The sequence below is a fragment of the Eleutherodactylus coqui genome, chromosome 3, assembly GCF_035609145.1.
Source record: "Eleutherodactylus coqui strain aEleCoq1 chromosome 3, aEleCoq1.hap1, whole genome shotgun sequence".
Lineage (NCBI taxonomy): Eukaryota > Metazoa > Chordata > Amphibia > Anura > Eleutherodactylidae > Eleutherodactylus > Eleutherodactylus coqui.
The window spans coordinates 267,361,201-267,382,290 of NC_089839.1; the positions used below are offsets into that span (position 1 = coordinate 267,361,201).

Consider the following 21,090-nt stretch of genomic DNA (forward strand, 5'->3'; position numbering starts at 1 on the left):
AATACCTCTTTTTCTTTTTTTCACACACACATCTGGCCAATCCCTGTCGTGTCTCCAGGGGTTCACTTAGCTGGCAGATTCCAGCTGTTCCTGCCGAAAACCATTCTCCAATCAACTCTTGTCACCAAGGCTCAGAAAACTTTGCCAGAATTCTGGCACAAACCATAGCTCATGTAATTAGCTATAGAGATACCTATGGCCATACATCAGTGTGGCAACATGACGAAAAATAAATAATTAAGTACAACACAGTTTAAAAAAGTTTAATTTCACATATCAAATATTCATTACAACGAATACAGTTGTAACATTCGTGAAACCTCAACTTTAACACCCGGGTCTTCTTGGATTCCCCATATCTCTTTCTTCCTGTTGACATTTTCTAAAATTCATCTGGTGTTTATTACGCATATATTTTGATCCTTTTTTAAATTTTTGCAAAATGTCCACACTTTGAAAGCCGATATGTAAACACGTATTAAATATTAAGGTTTTATTTACAACTAGAGATGAATGAGCATGCTCGTCCTAGCCTGATGCTCGATCGAGCATTACAATACTCGAAAGTACTTGTTACTTGAGCGAGCACCACGCGGTGCTCAGGTAAATTGGGTGCTCGGGATGAGAAAGAGGGAGAATTACACAAAGCATGGGTCACCTTGAAAAGTGCTCAAGTCTCCGATTGACTTCAATGGGGTTCGTTACTCGAACCGAGCTCTCGAACATTACGAAAAGCTTAGCTCGAGTAACGAGCACCGAAGCATTTTGATGCTCGCTCATCCCTATTTATAACCCATTATATTAGCCCAAAAAGAAAAAACAGATGACACCTCAAACATTGTGCTCGAAGAACGGAGCTAAACTAAATTAATGTGCGCCACTGTGCATATTTCCGTGAGTCACTTTTGCCTTGCGATTGCATCACCAATGATGTCATCGCGAGGTCATCCAATATCTAAAACTTGCTTTGTTTAATGCTCTGCTAAATGCAATATTGCTCATGTATCTATCATAATATAATAGTTTGCATGTTTATTACATTTTTCATGATCAAAGGTATTGTGACACTTAAGAATTAGGGGTAGCACCCCGGTTTCGAAACGTAAGATGCATTCTACATCAAAAAAAGTTTTGGAAAAAAATTTTGGATGGTCCTAATGGCTAAAAATGATTTGCTTCTGGTTCTTAAGTGGTTAAGGAAAGTATTATAATAATACATGTATGTTAAGGAATTATAATCCTAATAATCCAATAAATGCTTTTCTTGATACAGTGAGTGTGGCTCTCTATTACATAATTACAAGTTTCATCTCTGCCAGCAGGAAGCTTTGATTGTAAGCTAGATCCAGACAATATGATATACTATTCTCGCGCCCGCCAAACTCCCGCTGCCTGAGGCACTTTCTGTAGCCTGTCTCATTACAGAACCTAAGTTTACAAACCAATAGATGTGCTTGCCAGCAAGTAACTAGAATTACTCACCTCTTTCTTTACACAGGTATAAATTATCTTCATGATTAATTTGTCCACAGACATGTAGAATCTTGAGACGTTACCACATACTTACAAGGAAGGGAAATACAAAGACTTGCTGTCACTCAGGATGAAGAACGCACTTGGCATGACTGCACTATGAGCAATGATAAATGACGAGGAAAGCAATTTACATAGCAGAAAACACGGCTTAAAATAATTAGAGCTCATCTAACACTTCTATAGTTTTGCCCATTTAGCATACTGCAAAATGTGAAAAATTAAAACGTGTCATGTACAGACAGTTTTGTGTTTCTACTGTAAGAGACCTGTACGGGCAGGCTGAAAACCCCTATGTTATAAAAGTTTACTAAAAGGAATATTACTTTAAAGGGGTTGACCAGTTGTAAACTATTGATGGCCTATCCTTAGGATGGGTCATCCATAGTAGATGACCTGTTGGCTGTCCCTGAGGACTGGAGTTTGGGTCCCCTGATCTAGAGGACTGAAAGAGGCCATCTCACTACCATTCCCTTCTAAATCTAGCCATACACGAGAAATAGTGGATAGTCAAAAACACTGATTTAGGTCTCATGCGCATGGCACGCACGGATTCCACGTGGGGAATCCCGCACAGAATCCATCCGTGACCGTGGCCGGTGACCCCTGCATACCTGCATTTTTCTTCTTTCTCTGTAAGGTGGATGGGTTGGCCGTCGCACCAACGCACATGCGCAGTATAAATTTCCCCACGCCGTGGGTCCTGCGACCTTTCTGGGATGGACATTCTGGAAAGGCTGTGGGTCAGACGGCTTCCATTGACTTCAATGGAAGCTGTCCATGCGGAAAACGCACCAAAATGAAGCATGCTGCAATTTTTCCTCCGCGTGGAAGAATCACTTGTAAATTGCATGCTATGGTTGGACATTGCTGAGCAACCCGCTGGCAAATCCGCCTGTGTGCATTCGGCCTTAGGGTATGTTACATGTGGTGGCAAAATCCGTAGTATTTCTGTAGAAGACATGGTCAAAATCAGCTGCAGCTAATTTCAGAGACTTCTTCTCAAGTCTTCGCACTCTTGGCTCTTCTTCACCAGGCACCGGTGGCCTCTAGTGAGTGCAGCGCAGCTGTTCAGGTGATACGGAAGTGACCAGTGGCGCTGCGCTCATTAGAGGCTGCCGATGGGGTGGATTTTGCCTATTTTGGATACAGAAATGATGCAGAATTTCTCGCAGCATTCCCACTACATATAAACATACCGTTAGACCACTTCACTGACCCTACAGAAGCCACACGACCTCCCTTAATGATCCATATAGTTCTGCTGATAAGATAACTGGTCACAGTGATGCTGTAGATGTAAGGACATGTTTTAGTAAGTTTTTCTGTTGCTGCAATGGTGCTCATGATGTTCCTGACAAAGCACCGATGCAGATATTTAGCAGACATTGGAATGCTCATGAATTAACAATACGGCTGCTGATTCTTATAAATCTTGTTACACGGTGTTAGGTTATCTACTTCTCATGAATCATGCATGCTCCATGCAGGCATTACATTACAGTTTGGGTGAACAGCACAGACAGTCAATCACTGAGATCCATTCCAGTATTATAGTATACAGATTCCAGCAGCGCTCAATATATCTGCCAATTTTGCAGGGGTGAAGATATTCCCCCATAGCGGCAAACAAATCGGGGCATTCTCTATTTCTGTGCGGGGCTCACAGATGTCACTCCCCGGCCGCTGGCTCCGCTCTACGCATGCGCCGGCTGGCCGGCAGCCAGCACATCAAAAGAGCCGGAGCCACGGGAGAGGTGAGTGCCGCGCTGGTCCCTGCAGGGGCGCGGGTCGGATCCCGCTGCGAGAATTCTTGCAGCGGGATCCGACCCGGCCGTCTGCAGGCGGCCTTAGGTTTAGTAGAATGCACTTCATAAGTAATGCAGTGTACTACTCTAGCGATCGAACTATCGCATATTCAAGTCCCCTTAAGGGACTAAAAAATAACGTCAAAAAATTCAATTACGTTTAAAGGGGAAAAAACTTTTTTTTTTAAAAATATGCAACTTTTTCTCACAAATACCCTTTTTAAATGATGAAAGTACCAAATAAGATGTAAAAAAAGCAACATGTAATGGATATTATTACTGAGTTCGTAATGACCCAAACAATGAAATATTTTGTTAGTTATTGCACATGCTGAACGTCATAAAAAAAATTTTAGAAACTAAATCGAAAATTGCTATTTTTATTTTTTCGTCTCCCAAAAAACACCATAGAAAGCAATCCAAAACTGACATGTACCTCAAAATGGTGCCAATAAAACTACAACTCTTCCCGTAAAAACAGGACTTCACACCGCTTTCATGCCAGAAAAATCAAAATGCTATCGATCTTAGATTGCAGCAATGCAGATTTAATAGTTTTTCTTTAAAATGTGTTTTTATTGTGCAAAAGTAGTAAAAAAATTGAAAAAATCTATATAAACTCGGTATTGCAATAATCACACTGATCCGGGTAAGAAAGTGATCGTGTTACATTTACCAAACGGTGACTGCCATAAAAACAAGATTCAAAAACAATGGCGGAATTTCTGCTTTTTTTTTCCATCTCTTACCGAAAAAAGGTAATAAAAGTTATACAATACATTATATGTACCCAAGAGTGGTGCCATTAAAGAAACAACTTGTCCCCACCCCCCAGCCCCCCAAAAAACAAGCCCACATACAGTTATGTCAATAAGTTATGGCTCTTGGAATATGACAATTGCTTGGTCCTTAAAGCAAAAAAAAAAAAGGCTAGTCACTAACGGGTTAATGTTCATATTAGCATCTGATCTGAACATGCTATTTAGCATCTTTATGATTCATTATGGTTTTCTGATTCGTCTACACTTAATTGATAAATTGGGTTCCTGCGGGCCAACGTAGCCTGCTGCTCACATAATCCATGCACATGCGAGGGAGCTTGGTTGGGTTACCGGTGGCCAATCAGGTAGGCCCTGTGAGCTGCTGCACTCCAAAGCAATGGCTCTCTGTGCTACCAAGGTACTAAGACATCTGCAAACTATGTGCCAAGTAATTTGAGAATTTATGTGGCAGGATCCCAGACGAGCTTACTTTAATTACCTATTATTTAGTACCGGTAATGTGGTCGTTAGGGTGCTAAGAGGTGAGGTCATAGTTCAAGCAATTTATAGATATTTTACAAGCCATATGCTTTACAAACATGTTATTGACTCATTGACTGGGAACGTATCTAAACGATATTATTTAGTTTGGAAGCCGTGGCATATACTACGCAGTGTACCTCTCATCAGTGCCAGCCTTAGGTTACATGGCAACATGTAAGCAATTTTTTTTGCCGCCTGATTCCACCATCATAAGAAAAAAATAAATAAATATATATATATATAACACACTAATCGTATTCAGTGAATAAATATTGCATCAGAACCAAGCTTATAACATAAATGCAGCCTCAAAGCAAACCTCCGTAATTAGATACAACTAGCTGATATACCCGGCTTCGCCCGAGTTAATTTGGTACTGGTGTTTATCTGGTGTTCACACGGAAAACTACACAGAATGTCCACCTCTCACACGCTGCTCATAACACACAGATCAGATAGATCCCTCTCAGTGTATAGGCAGATAGGAGAGAGATTTATCTCAGACTGCATGTGAAAATGTCACCGCACAGAGTGTGCCACCTCTCATATTCTCCTCATTTTTACCCTGAAAGGTAACGCCCCTTTTTATTCAAATTTCCTACCCAGACTGAAGGTTGCAGCCCCTTGTTATACTTAAAGGCATACTCCATCCCAGCAGTCCATGTCCACTTCCTTTTGTACTTTACAGCCTTTCAATACATACGACAGTCAGTTTCATTCCTGTCAGTATATACTCATATTTCTAAATGCATTTTGTTTTGCTGAGAAGATAACTGTCTCATATATTGCGGGGTACAGATACGTTATTAGTTACATAACATAGGAATGGTCATGCCAAATTTCAAGTTTGTGCAGTACAGATGTGTGTTAATAGTTACATTACATAGGGGGTCACTTACTTTTATGCAAAGGATAGAATAATCAAGTTGCAACCCTTTACATTTCCAATATTTAGTACGCAAAGAATGATTTTGGCAAATTTCACATTTGTGCGGTACAAATTTGTGTCATTATTTGTTGCATCGGGAAGTGAGAGATTTAGATTATATACGTAAAATTTGGACGCTAATTCTTTTGCGTTTAGAATTGAATAATCGAGTTGGGACCCATTAGCTTTTCCTATTTATGACATAATCAATGCCTGTGCCAAATTTCACGTTTCTATGCCACCGGGAAGTCAGAGAATTAGATTCCGTACGTAAAAATTTGGACGCTAATTATTTTGTGCTATAATTGAATAATCAAGTTGGGACCCCTTTACTTTTCCTATTTTGGACATAATCAATGCTTGTGCCAAATTTCAAGTTTCTATGACATCGGGAAGTGAATTAGATTACGCACATAAAATTTGGACGCTAATTCTTTTGCGCTAGAATTGAATAATCAAGTTGGGACCCATTAGCTTTTCCTATTTATGACATAATCAATGCCCGTGCCAAATTTCTAATTTTCTAGGACATCGGGAGGTGAGAGAATTAGATTACGTATGTAAAATTTGGACGCTAATCCTTTTGCGTGGCAATTGAATATTCGAGTTGGGACCTCTTTACTTTTTCTATTTCGGACACAATCAATGCTTGTGCCAAATTTTATGTTTCTTTGACATCAGGAAGTTAGAGAATTAGATTCCGTACATAAAATTCAGACGCTAATTCTTTTGCGCTAGAATTGAATATTCGAGTTGGGACCTCTTTACTTTTACTATTTCGGACACAATCAATGCTTGTCCCAAATTTCATGCTTCTTTGACATCAGGAAGTTAGAGAATTAGATTCCGTACGTAAAATTTGGACGCTAATCCTTTTGCGCTAGAATTGAATATTCGAGTTGGGACCTCTTTACTTTTTCTATTTTGGACTCAATCAATGCTTGTGCCAAATTTTACGTTTCTTTGACATCAGGAAGTTAGAGAATTAGATTCCGTACGTAAAATTTGGACGCTGATTCTTTTGCGCTAGAATTGAACCAGCTGCAGGGAGCGTTTACAGAGTACTAGATGGGGTATGCCATTAGCGTAGTAACCTATCTTACTGCCACCTTTGGCACCCGCAGATGCTCCAATTTAAATGGCTAATCCGTCCAATGAGTTGCAGATGTGTTTTATTTTCTGCAGATTTACAGTGTATCACACATCTCCTAGCGTATTTTGTGCGCATTTGCGCATTCCCCATTGACTTCTACGGGGACTTTTGATGCGTAAACGAGCAGTGGAATACGGCGTGCTGCAGTATTTTTGTGCGCCTAAACTATACAGCAAAATCTGCGCATGTAAACGAATCCACTGAAATCAATGGGTTCTGTTTTCCGCAACGGAAGGAAAGCGACATTTCTACATGTGGACGGACTTGCTCTCACCCCATCCACTTTGAGGAAAGAAGCACACGAGCGTATGTGCGAAAATGCTCGCTGCGCATGAATGAGGTTTGCACTCATGACTGCGCATATGACTGTAATTTTTTGCGAGCGCAGCGCCAGTTCTCACACGCGTGACACACTATTTCCGTGGAATTGATTGGCTATTAAAGCCTAATAAGGTCCAGCTGTCTTCTTGTTTTGCGCAATGCACACCCCTCCTCTTGCGTAATTTCACCCCAGCCATAGACTTCTATGTGCAAAACGCAGGAAAAGATTACCTATTTTTTTGCACACGCACAAAATACGTGCGCAAGACGCGCTTATGAGAACGAGCCCTTTGGAATCAATGGGTTCTAGTCTCTGTTTAGCGTGCACAGATTTTGCGTGCACAAACACGGCCGTGTGAAGGAGCCCTGACTCTTCCACTGCGGATTTTCTGCCACGTGTGAACGCACCCTTAAAGGGATTTTGCCATCATGGCGCTTCGGTGCCACTGGGATATCAAAATGCCACTATAGGGCATAGTAGTGTCATGGGTGCTCCTGATGATGTGCAGTAAGTCCATTAATCAGTTTCATCAGGAGGAAGGGGGGTCTAGAAGGGGGACAAAGGGATGAGGGTCACAATGGGGGTCTGTCACTCCTCAAAGTGAACTACTGTGGAGAGCCATTATGTCATGTATCTTTGTATAAAACCATAGAGTTCCTCTAACATCAGCCCTGGTGTAAATGTGTGCGAGCTTTATAACATCAGCTCTCTGCCAGTCTATACCGTGGGCTACACAGCACTATAGCGGCGAGACTACTTCACAGCGCATGCGCACCAACAGTTCACGTTGCGCTTGCGCACTGGCGACCGAACCTGCGCTGCTCATTGTAGTGTGTAGTGACATTCTCCACGCACACCATAGAGCGGATACCTGATGTGCAGAGCGCCGCCGTGAGTCACCAGGGCTGCTTTATAATAGAGAGAAGCAGGAAGAGATGGACCAGAAGTGAGGACAGAGCACGAGTGAGCCCTAGGCAAGAGGGACCCGGCGTCAGACCTCCACGGAGAACACTGCGTGAATGAGCCAGGTACCCTCTAGTAACACGTGTGTGTCTGTTGTTCCCTGCGGGCAGCCACTGACTTAGTATGGCTCATTCAATGAATGAATGAATGAGGGCTGTGCCCTGACTATTACTCCAGCAGCCATTGTGTTCCTTTAAATCTAGGCTATGTGGCTATTGGACTCCGGCGCTCGCGGGGCGGTCTGCGTTATGGGAGTTACTGGCAGGGTAGAGATTTGCGCATTTTCTAAGTTTCTCTGAGGTTGCGGTTGGATGTGCGTCGCGGAACCGTACGGCAAAAAATCTTGGATTTATCGGCAGTTGGCTAGCACAGAAGAGGTGCGTTATAACTGTGGCAATTGGCGTAAACTGATGTGGAGCCCGCCTCCACGAGGCGAGAAGCGCAACTGCGAACAGACCCTTGAAGTAGAAAAAGAAACGCCCGGACAACTTGGAATTTGCGTGTTTTTTTTTCTTTTCAGGATAAACAACTAAGCGATTACCGTACAAACGAGCGAAAGGGAATGATAATCGCTCAGTGGGACGCGGCAATCATCATTGGCTCATTCACCAATCGATCGGTTTAAACTGCGATCGTTCAGTGGTTCTCATTCACTAGTAGATGGAATGAGAATGAACGAGCCACTGATGTGTAAACGGGCTGAATGAGCGAACCCTGACGTCATTCATTCTTTCAAATGAGGAATTGTGTCGTCTAAGGGGACCCCAAGTCATCAGTATATGATGGCGGGGTCCGCCGCTTGGGATCCCCGCTGCTCGGCTGATTCCCGGCGGTCCGGCCAGCGCAGTGAAGCCGGTAGTGCTGTCCGGATCGCAGCTGCCTCGGTTGGTATTGCATTGAATTCAATAAGAACTGCGCCTGCGTGACCGAACCGCAGTGCGGATGGCACGAACCACCTCCTGCGCTGGCCACTTTGACAGCGGTGCTGGGAGTCAGCTGAGCGGTGGGCATCGCTGCCAATCATCTGTTGATGACCTGTACTGAGGCTAGATCAGGACTTCAGTTCCCGCCCGCCCCCCCCCCCCCTTTAAGGCGGCTAGCTCACAGGCGATATTTCTGCCTGATGTGTGGACCAAAAAAATGTGTCTGAAAATCGGACAGAAACTGCGCTCATTCACTACGGGTACACGCAGGAGCTATTTTTGTTTTTTTGAGAACCTCGGCCGCCACTTTTTGGTTGTCTGTGTGCAAGTAACCTAACTTTGAAATATCTGTCTGAGCGGAACGAGGTAAGCGCGTCTCTGAAGTTACATACACGCTCTGATACTTGGCGACCGCTTCTGCCCCCTGGGGTCTGTGATGGGTGGCGGTCCTGCACCTGGAGCCCCAGCAGTCAAAACTTCTTAGAAGTTCTATGACAGACAGAAGGGCTGAAAGAGAAAGTTGTATCCGCTGGGTTCTTGGCAGTGAGTGTTCCTATGTGCTTTGTCAGAATTGACAATTATTACCTAGCGTTATAATAGGTGATAACTGTCTGATCGCGGGGGCGCCACTGATCTCTAGAATAGGGGTCCCCTGACCGCACTGAGGAGGGACATGAATGGAGCAGTCAGCATGCTGACGCTGGACCCCGTTCTCCTATCAGTGATGTGTCCACAGCCATCAGACACTCATCATCTATCCTGGAGATACTTGTCAATTCTGGGAGATGCGTCTTCGCTGTCAGTTTGTGTCACAGACCTCTAACGCTATTGGAACTGTCTGGTTTTCTATTCAGAAGGTCTTACCTGACAACATGATGGGTTAAAGGGGCTTCAAGGCTATTTTTATTGATCAGCCAGGGTCTCGCTCTCAGAACCCCTACAGATCAGCCGTTCTGGCTGCCATCGACAAAATATGCAGGATACTGAGCGGTAGCACGTGCTCCGACTTCTGTGTAGTGGCCAGCGCTGGTAATTGCAGGCTCAGCCCTCATTGATGTTAATTACTAGGGCCGGGCACTACACGCGAGTTGGAACTTCTGCCTTCACTCCATACTCTGTGTGTTTTACCAGTAACAACTGGCATCGGAACAGCCAATCGGTTTGTGTCCCAAGTGGCAGACCCCAGCCGATCAACTATTCATGACCTATCTCAAGGATAGGTTATGTATAAAAATTACCTGGGAATACCCCTTTAATATGCTGCCCATGCGAATAGGAAGATGGCACAATATGCCTCTGTAGTGCCACCTATTGGTAGGCAGCATCCCTGTAAGTCAATTTAACAAGCCTTGTAACAAGGAGTGGGAATGGAAGCCAAAGCCAGAGTCTTCTCCAGAAGGAAAATATCACCATGTACAGACTGACTGTTTCTGGGGTTTTGGCCCCTCACAAGTTTACAGTAGGCTTCTGGCTGGCTGGGAGAGGCCTATGACGTGGGTCTGGTGGGCTACAAGGGGGTCTCCACAAGGAGAAACTGTACCCCTCCTGATCCACGTCATATCCTCTCTCCCAGCCAGCCGGAAGCCTACTGTATACTTGTGAGGGGCCAAAACCCAGAAACAGTCAGTCTGTACCTGATTGTCTTTCCCTTCTGGAGAAGACTCTGGAATTGGCTTATGTTCACAGTCCTGTTAGGTCAGACATTGACTTATAGGATGGCTGCCTTCCAGTAGGCGATGTCTCCTCACGCCTACTTGGGAGTCTCCACAAGGAGGAATGGGCGCCTCTCTTCTCCTCTTCTTTATATTTCTCCTTTAATTTATTTATTCGGAGATGAGAACTGAAACAAGAAGAGAGAAGTGAAGTAGCCGTTCGGTGGCACATGACCTCATGAGATGCAGGAACATGTGTGGGACGTAACCAATAACTTGGGTTTCCTCTGGGATTGCAGGGCAGATAAGTGTTATCTCGCGCCGTGTTGTAGGATGTGACATGTAATCCCGTCACATGACCCGCTGTGGTTTTATGGAATGTAGCCCAGTTCCTGATCATTGTAAAGACTATCTCAATGTGTTAACATCTAGGCAAATAACCTGGAGGCTTCTGCTGGGTTGTTTGCTCTTCCTCCGCTCCAACACCCTGCGGCCGGAGAGCGGATCGCTGATCTCCCTGTACAGGATGGCTTTAGTCTTACTACCTGTATTGGTTTATACCCCCTCTCTCCTATGTGTAGGGTCACAGCCTCGTCCTGACATACATTTTTCTATGTAAAACCCTACAAAGACGCCCGTTAACATTAGCGTTGCATCCAGGAGGTACCTGCCGTATTTGGCAGGAGCCGCTGTTTGCAGTGTTCTGCAGTGTATTCTTCTTGTCAGGGACTACCCCGTTATCAGTTTACTAATTCCCTCAGGCTGGGAACAAACATGCAGCTTTAAGCCAAACCAGAAGTGGATCCAGCAGGAAGAAGTAGTTCCTGCTCTTTATGTTTCTCATGACTTTTGCAGCCCCTTCTGGCTCCAGAGCTACATGTGTGATTCCAGCCTAATAGACAACCACTTTTCAGAATGTGCTATCGCAGGGCGACCCCTCAAACTGACCAAATGGCGTGTTTACATGTTGGTTTAAGTCCTCTTTTTTTTTTTTTTTTTTTTTTTTTTTTTTCTCTGAACGTGCAAATTACAACTAGAATAAATATACAATATTACCCATTTTTATTTTTTATAACATTGGTGTGTATGATATGTCTAGCCGGATTTTACAAAAATAGATATTTATCCTGGGTATCTATTTTTTTTTCTTCAAAATCCGGCTCAGCCTGCAGTCTGAACCTAACAGAAGACATACGGACTTCCATTTCCGCCTCCGCTCCCTTTCTGTCGGCACTGGATTCCCATGGCCTTTCACATCTGGGTGCGGAGCAATGATATCGCACCACTAGGTCATATGTCTGCTGCCGGTGATTGGCCGCAGCTGTCATATGCTCTGGTGTCGATGACATCATAACCAGCTCCAGGCATCAGGAGTGAAGATCGTTGGGGCCCCATCAGAACGGTAGCAGTGGGGGTGCGGGTGTGAATTCTGTGATTGTTCTCAGTAAGCTAAACCAAGTAATCTTGTAGATATGATAGCTTTTAATGGCTAACAAAAATACACGATGGTATAGCGAGCTTTCGAACCTTTCAGGGTTCTTTTTTAGGCAAAATAAAACAGATCTGTACAAATGTACACACATGAAAAGGCACAGACATAGCAAGACTAAGGGCTTATTCAGACGAGCATATATTGGCTGGGATTTCACACCTGGCCGATATACGGTGTCCCTCTGTGCAGGGGGAGGAGGCTGGAAGAGTCAGGAGCAGTGCACTGAGCTCCCGCCCCCGAGCACTATTTGCAATGGGAGGGGTGGGATGGGGCGGAGCTAAGTTCTGGGATTTAGCTCTGCCCTGTCTTGCCCCCTCCCATTGCAAATAGTGCTGGGGGGCGGAGAGGGGGCGGGAGCTCAGTTCACTGCTCCTGACTCTTCCAGGCTCCTCCCCCTGCACAGTGGGACACCGTATATCAGCCAGGTGTGAAATCCCAGCTGATATATGGTCATCTGTAGCCGCCCTAAAGTTGCACTTAAAAGAATAGCAGACAAGACTGGCTATGTCTGTGCCTTATTATGTGTGTACATTTTTACAGATCTGTTCCATTTTGCCTGAAGAAGAAACCCCTTTAACTTCCTTAGACCACCAAGGAAGTTGTAATTTGTATAACATATATATATATATATATATATATAAAATATTTTTTCCCCCCGTATTTTCTGCTATGTAAACTTGGGGGGCGTCTTATAGTCCAGACAATATGGTATGTTTTTCCATCAGTACAGTCTCATTAAGGGCCAATGCTCACCACCATATTTTCAGACCTTAAGCCGGTATCACATCTGCAACGAAATTCCGATTGGAGGTTCCGTCACAGATCCGCCTCAAAATGCCCGAAGAAAAAGCACTTTTTCTTTCATCCAAAAGCCGGGCAGCTGAGCGGACTCCATTATAGTGGGTTCCGTCCAGCGCTGTTCAGTTCTGTTCTGAGGCATTCAACCGCAGGGGTTCCCTTTTCCTGCTCCCTGAACAGAACAGGTAAGTGGAATCCCCCGCGCAGGTGTGAAACCTCCCTAAGCTCTGAGCGGCAGTTTAACCTTTTCCAATCCATTTATTTTTTTCTCGCCCATTCTCCCCAGCTCCAAATAAATTGGAGCTGGGGAGAATGGGTGAGAAAAAATACATTTTCCCTGCACCCTCCTGAACTGACAGAGTTCAGGAGGGTGCAGGTGCTCACTGCACCGTGGGGGGTCCTGCTTACCTGTCCGGCGTCTTCCGCATTCTTCCTTCTGCCTCCCGGCTCAGCGATCATGTGACTTCTGGGGTCAGGTGGCACCTGGCAGTCACATGATCGCCGGGCCGGGAGACAGAAGGAGAATGCGGAAGACGCCGGTCAGGTAAGCAGGTCCTCCCACAGTGCAGGCTCCCGGCTCAGCGTTCATGTGACAGCCAGGGGTCAGGTAACACCGGCGGTCACATGATCGCCGTCCGGAATCTCTATGCATTACATAGCGCTAATTGAGCGCTATTTAATGTCTAAAGGAGAAGGCAGAAAGGGTTCAAAACCCTTTCTGCCTTCTCCTCGGGGTCCTTGATGAGGACCAGTGCAGGAGTGCATCTGCACCCGATGTGTCTGATGATTGGGTGCAGATGCACTCCTGCACTGCAGTGTCGGGCCTGTCCCTACATCGGAGCTGTGGAGGGAAATTATGATGTCGGGGCAGGCCCGACATTGGATTGGAAAGGGTTAAGATAAATTGGTTGCCTTTTAGCTTCTTTCCCAGTATGAATCGTGTCACACCACTTGTTATCCGCTGGGCGTTAATGATTTATTGTAGACCTTGGGCAATGATGAAGTGACAGCCTGTCCCCAGTGTGAACCTCTTACTGAGCCGTTATCTCCCAGATCATGTCCTCCTCCGATTCTTCTTACTATCAGCCCATCTGAAGTTGTGCTGGCAGTAGGTAGGTGTTCGCTTCAGGGATTGCTACCTATCTCTGGTTTCCTATCATACTGACACAGTTTATCTGTTAATGACCTGCAATAAATGCAGTAATTATCTAACAGCCTGAGGCGACTATCTCCGTTATCCTGTGCGCAGAGTCACATGCTGATTATAGCGCGGTGATGGTGAACTTGCGCTTCCTCCTTGCACAACACACCCGCTAGTGATAATGTTACGACCACTTTTATTGTTGACCAACTGCTGTGCTTTTGCACGCTTTTTGGGTTGGAATAGTCCTAATAGTGCAAACATGCTAGAAAGGGTGGTCTTAAAGGGAATCTGTCACCGTGTTTTGGCAGCCCTCACTGAGCGCACCATAAGGTAGTGCCTGTCACGCTAATAGCAGTGATATGCCTGCTGTGTGGATCTGTAAAGTAGTTTGGGAGAAACTTGCATTTTATTAGTTGCAGCTAGACATAGAAGTAGTCCTGTATATTCAGGAGCTGCAGGCTAGCCGCACCCACTCCACCCTCCAGCCAATGATTGGCAGCTCTCTTTCTAATAGGCAGAGAGCAATCAATTAGTGGTTGGAGGTGTAGCTAGCCTGCAGCTCATAAATATCCAGGACTACTTTTGGTAGTCCTCTATGCATATGCTGTTACTATCCTACCAAAAGTAATTGGACACCTGAGTGAGAATCCCAAAAAGTATTTATTGTTCCTTTGGCCCTGATGACATCAGATACTCTCTGTGGCACACTTTCTACTAACGCCTGATACACTTTAGCTGGTATTTCCCTCCATTCATCCTGCAAACGTCTGTTCATATTTTCGGCCCTGGCGCTCCATTTCATTCCAAAGATGTTCAATAAGTTCAGGTTCGGACTCCATATCGTCAACCAATGAAAACTGCTTTGGGCTTGTGATAAATCTTGTTGGAAGTATGGCCGACCATTCCCAGAGTATTGCTACATTGTCGGCAGCACATTATGGTCTAGAATGTCGGGGTACACCTCCGTGTTCATGGTTCTTACCACTACAACCAATGGACCAAGGCCATGCCACATAAACAATCCCCAGACCATAACGGAACCACCGCCGTACTTGCCTGTTGGCACAACACAGTTCAGGGATAAAACCTTCCCCAGGATCCCCCACACCCGGGCATTCTCCATCCGCTCCATTGCTCAACTGTCCGTTGACGACAGGCCAATGTATTGTGCTTAGTGATGGTCGGCTTGTGCACCGCGGCATAACCCATATATCTGATGGCGTGCAATTCCCGTCACATACTATGGCTGACCCCTCCAAGTGTCTACATCCTAGGCCAGGCTCACACAAGCATAGACGTAAAACGCTACGTGTATAAGCTGGCTCTCGCTACGTAGGGCAGCTATTTTTGCATGACCGTGTATCTTGCACATGCTGTTTTTGCGCAGTGTGACTTGTTTCTTTTTTATTTTTTTTTTTATTTCCCTCTCTGTCTCTTAGTGGCGTTCCATATAAGCGCTGCACATCTGCAATGTAAATGCGAACGTACAGCATTTATTTTGCGCCCATAGAGAACAGTGGGGCTCTGACGCGTGTAATACGCGGTAATTTGGTACCTGCTGCGTTCTATCTTTACGCGATATACGAAATAAAAATAAAAACCGCTAGTGTTTGTGGGTCAATGAACATCAACTTACCTTCATTGCCTCCTTTCACTGCGAAATATGCTGTGAAGTTGCACTCGTGTGCGCCTGCCATAATGCAGCATTGTTTAGTTACACGGGACATGATCCATTCTACTGTTAGGGGGGTTCACATACTTCTGGTAGGAGGGTGTACTTCCACATAAGATGTGTGTGGTTTTTTTTTTAATTTAATTTTTCTTTTTTTTGTGACCATTGTAACTTCTGCATGCTTGGCCTGACTTCTTGGAAGGTCCGAGTTACGAGATATTAAGTAACTTTTGTTAATCCGGTACTGTATGATATCCTCTTAACACTCGACATAATCTTCTTATTGTGGAGGTTTTCCAGTGTTTGCAGTCTGCTCACCAGTGCCCGGCTGGGCCGGCGGCCAATGTCCTGTATTTAACTCTGTGTTTGCTCGGCCTGGCACATAATTGCATCCTGTAGTACACATGTGACCAAACACATTTCCACCGCACTGCTCGTGTATCTGACTTGTTGCAGGTCCATACACTTCATACCGTCTGACGGTCTGTTAATGTGTTCTTTCTGTCTTATTCCTTTCTGTGTTATGTTTGACGCTTTCTGATATTTCTCTTATTTCTTTTCCCCAGACCAGTGATTTGACAATGTCTGAGGAAGACTACCGTGTTTTGCGGAGTCGGCGCTTGGTCTCCAAGCCTCTGCTAACCCCGGACAAGGATGATGTATTAAGAAGATCAGATGGGGATAGGGCATCGAGGACCATGAGTAACGGTAAGGACGTCTGATCGAATCTTACAGATGTGTGGCTTAGACTGTTTACACCTATTAAACCCCCCTGACATAAGCATTTATAGCTCTGGTGTATGGACCTTTATGCTGGACTGTTACATGTTACCCGTGGACTTTCTTTTTGGGAAAAAAATACACTGCAGCACAGAGTTTTTTTCCTTTTTGTGGGATACCCTTAATGCCACAGTTTACCTCCTAGCTGCTGGGTACTTTACACAACAGGCTGTAAACATGTGCCCTGTAGATGGCGATAGCCGGCCTCCCGCTGCAACAGCAAGGGTAGATAGGGCCGCGACCATCACTATTAACCCCCTACATGCCGCCATCTATGTAGATCACTGCATGTCAAGGGTTCACAGAGGGAGGGTGCTCCCTCTGTGATGTCATTGGACATCCGCGATTACATGCTGATGGGTTGCCATGGTTACAGATACTGGTGTCCCAGCTTGCCTATGATTGCTATTACAAGTGATAAGTACAGAAGTCCTGCAATGCCTTATCATAGCTGCTTTGATATAGAGTGTAAAAACAAATAAATTAAATAAAAATAGTTTGTGTGTGTGTGTATGTATGTGTGTGTATATATATATATATATATATATATATAAATTATTTTTACATTGTGTGTGTGTGTGTGAAAATAAATGAAAAAAACCCTTTTTTCTTAATTTTCCTCCTATTTGTATAAAAAAGAAAACCTCTACATATTTTGTATGCTTGTGTCTGTAATGACCTGTACTATAAATTGCACACACTATTTATCCTGCACAGCAAAAAAACATTAAAAAATGGAGGCAAAATGCTTATTTTGTTTGTTTTTTACCTCACAAAAGACGCAGTAAAAGTGATTAAAAAAAGCCGTATGTACCCCAAAATGGTACAAATAAAAACTACAGCTTGTCATGCAAAAAATAAGCCCTCACAGAGCCCCGCCCATGGAAAAGTAAAAGTGTTCTGGGACTATGAAAGCAGTGATGTAAAAAGAATTATAATAACCAAAAAAAGGATTTTTAAGTGGAAAAGTTTTCTCAATGCAGCATTTCCCCCCCAAAGCCCTGAAGCCGGTCTTGAGCTGCTTCTAGTGTCCTGCTGTGATCCCATCCCTGCTAAGGCGTTGGAGTAAAAGGGTCACTGAGTTCTGCTGATTCCATCCGTTATGTAGTAACACCACCAACTATTCCTCCTGTAAATGGCCGTATCTATCGGCTTATCTTGTCCCATCCCCGTGCCAGGAGGAGATCAAACTGATTGCAACATATCCTGCTGTTGTGAAACTTCTTGCACAAGACAAACCTCGACCTTCAGCGTCTCCCACTTTGTTTTTTTTCTCTTTTAATAGTAAGACATCAGTGTGTTCAGCCGCCGCTCTGCTTTGTTTTCCCTCGGCTTATAGTTCAGGTAGAACTGGGTAAATAGAAAATCCTGCGCCTGGAGCCATCCGATCCCAGAATATCAGCCTGAAGGGCACGAGCAATCCGTGTAATGCAGGGCTGCCAACCAGTGGCTGGGGGAAACACTTGAGGTGTGTGTGTGTGTGTGTGTGTGTGTGTGTGTGTGTGTGTGTGTGTGTATATATATATATTCTTCTTGGTGCTTGATCAGGTTATTATGACTGTAATTGTAATTTTGTGGCTCACGATAGATTCTGCTGGGATAATATCAGTATCTGACCTATAAACCTCTATCACTTCTCATCGTTATCATTCATTATTGTTTTCCTGTGTCCGTAAAAATTGCGGACAGCCTGATTTAATTTTTTTTTTTTTATCCAAAGATAATTTGATTAGAAAAAGGAAAAAAGTTCCGGTTGGCTGCCCAGATTATGACTGTAAGGCCTCTTTCACACGGGTGACAGTAATATCACAGCTGTGTTTTGTGCATTTTCTTGCGACGATTTTGTAGCGCTCGTCTGCCAGGATTTTCTGGGCGGCTTGAAATATAATCCCTACTTCGAAAATAAGCCATGGCTACCTTTAAAAAAAAAAAAGCATCACCTAAGAGGTGCTGTCCGCTCCGCCGCACTTCTCTTCTTGAAGCTCCAGGACACGTGTGTAATCTTCAGCCGACGCTTCCTGGTGAAGGGCTTCAAAAATCCCGCCTCCAGAAAGCACTGACTCTGGTTCTCGAGCATCGCGGCCAATTCAATGCGTTGGCTGCGATTTGCTCATCAAGCGCTGCAGTGATTGGCCAAGCCACGGTGCTTGAGAACCAATCAGAGCCAGTGCTTCCTGGAGGCGGGAGTTTTGAACCCCCTGACCAGGAAGCACTGGCTGAAGACTGCATACAATGGTGCTGGAGCTTAGGGAGGAGAAGTGAGGCGGAGCGGACAGCATCTCTTAAGTGATGTGTGTTGTTTGGGGTTTTAATTTTTTTTATTTTTTTTTTTTTTTAAATGCAGCCAAAGGAGCACTACAAAGTCGTAATATCGCTGCAATTTAATGTAGCAATATCGCACAGAACACAGCTGCGACTCTTCTTGCGGCGATATCTTTGTTGCCGTGTGAAAGCTGATGCACGGTGAGGATTGTCAGCTCTTGCGCTTGGACTCACTACTGTGCAGCTAAGACTTGCAGGGCCCTATCATTAATATTAATCCACATCATGAAGGGGTCTGACTGTGGAAATCAGTAGGAGAGATAGAAAAACACACGTAAATAAGCTCTGGGATCCTCGGGTCCAGGAAATCGGGGGGGCAAGTACTTCATTGTTTCCTTAATGGCGCCTCAGTTTCTTAACGCTTGCCACTATTATTTAGTGTTGGCCTCGTTGCATCGGCAGGGAAGAGCTGTACAAACTTCTGGTAAGCCTTTCACTTACGATCGAGGCCATCAGTCAGCGGGCCTCCTGTGATGACCCGGCAGGGTCTGCGCTTCACTTCAGAGGATTTGCAGCCATATATTCAGGTGTAGAAAGGAGGCTTAGTGCTGTTATGAAAGGGGAGACATGGCCGCCTGATCTGCTGTAAGCTACGTCTTACTAGCCTGCTCTGCTATATGTTCACTGACCGCTCAAGTTTTACCCGTCACTGGCATATACATCCGGGTGAAAACTAGCTAAAGGACTTCAATGGTTACTTTTTTTTTTCACCTTCACATTTGTCCTTCTCTCCACCTGGATTAGGTCTCCCTTGTTCCCGACGAGCATGGTATAAGATGCTGACAGCGGCAGTCGCCTCAGGCTCTTACTACTTAAGAGTCCTTGAGGAAAACTTTCTAGGCTCCTGTCTGCTTCAGTAGTTGGCGCTGCGAGCCGCCTGACCCACCGTGGGAGAACCAACATTTAGCCCATTCAGGGTCCTAGACCACCAGGGAATTAACTGCTGCCCTAGACCATCCTTGATAACTGCCCTTCACTGGCTTAGGCAAAGGGGAATGATGTCTACACCAACTTTCTGGCCACCCCAGACAGACAAGGATTTTGCCCCGATTCCCTCCGTCACCTTAGACATGCAGGTATTGTCGTTTTTGAACCCCTGTACCAGTGTTTTACTGCTGTGGAGCGGACGATGGCCGGCGTTCTGTTGTGTAGGGTAGCGAAATTGTACTGTGCATGACGGCGTATCTCAAGAACACTGTTATGCGCACACCACCTTGTTTTTTTTTCTTTCTTTGGTTTATATTACTTTGCGTATATATTTACACGGCAAAATAGAACATGCTGCATTCTTTTTGGCGCTCTCATATTACACAATGACGACACGCTAATGTGAGCAGAATTGCGTAAGGAAATGTAATTGATTGCCTGTGAGTTCCTGTGTATCACATGGGCGTAAATCGCATGCGTAGTATGCAGTAATCATACGCTCGGATGAGCCCGGCCTCCTGTCCACGGCCAATATTTCACTGCGTTACCCACAGCAGTAATCCGCATGCGGTTAACACAATGACCGCTGTCCATAGGATAACTATAACCACGAGTGGATTCCAACAGGTCAGTTCTCACAGCGAGAGTGATCGGAGTCAGGGGGCAGAAGAAGTTGGTGATCAGCGAGTGCAGAGTGATGGTGCTTTATGTCGGTCTGTAACATATAAGCCTTAAGTAACTCAAGATGGCCAGAAGCGTCCAGGAGGACAGAATCCGAGTTCTGTGTAAGTGACAGGAGGAGTTGTCCTAGGCCCAGAGAATAAAGTTGGAATATCATGTATTGAGAAGCCCATCTGGATGAAAGTGTGTGAGCGTGTATTGTGCAAGCCAGCCTGTGCAGTTCCTGAAGATCTGCTAATAAAAGTTATACTGCTGTCTTCACCGTTACCCCATGTCTTGGAGTCCATCCACCGAGGCTACCTATCCGGGAGCAGAGGACGACCGGAACACCAGAGCCCCACTTGCCCACAACACCATCCTCCTCATTCAACGTTATTTATGGCACTGTGGCCATAGTTAGTTGGAGGTAGAAGATGACCGCAGCCACCGTGACTCCCCCCCCCCCCCCCCCCCCCCCCCACCCGCTCCAGCATGCTGCAAAAGAAAAACTGGCTAAAAACTGCAAGTGGAAATGAGACTTATTCTGCTGATTGCCCAACACTCACTATCAGTATGGTTAACCCATCAATGTGTGCTGCGTGTCCGCCCATCATATGAGATCGGTAGTTGCTGCTCATCTGATCTTGGGTACTTTTACCCCGAGCGTTGAAATAGTCGTTCTGATAAGCTGTCACCCTGCACCAAAGAA

At 45.0% G+C, this 21,090-nt stretch overlaps 1 protein-coding gene across 1 annotated transcript in view; it reads left to right on the top strand.

The window, feature by feature from the left end:
• The first annotated feature begins 7,989 nt into the window (after positions 1-7,989).
• SOAT1 (sterol O-acyltransferase 1) overlaps positions 7,990-21,090 on the top strand; it is a 49,876-nt gene continuing 36,775 nt past the window's right edge. Inside the window, exons 1-2 of the mRNA XM_066597392.1 lie at positions 7,990-8,076; positions 16,259-16,400. Of these exons, the coding sequence (XP_066453489.1) occupies positions 8,068-8,076; positions 16,259-16,400 (151 nt within the window). The 5' untranslated portion in view covers positions 7,990-8,067. The remainder of the gene's footprint in view (positions 8,077-16,258; positions 16,401-21,090) is intronic.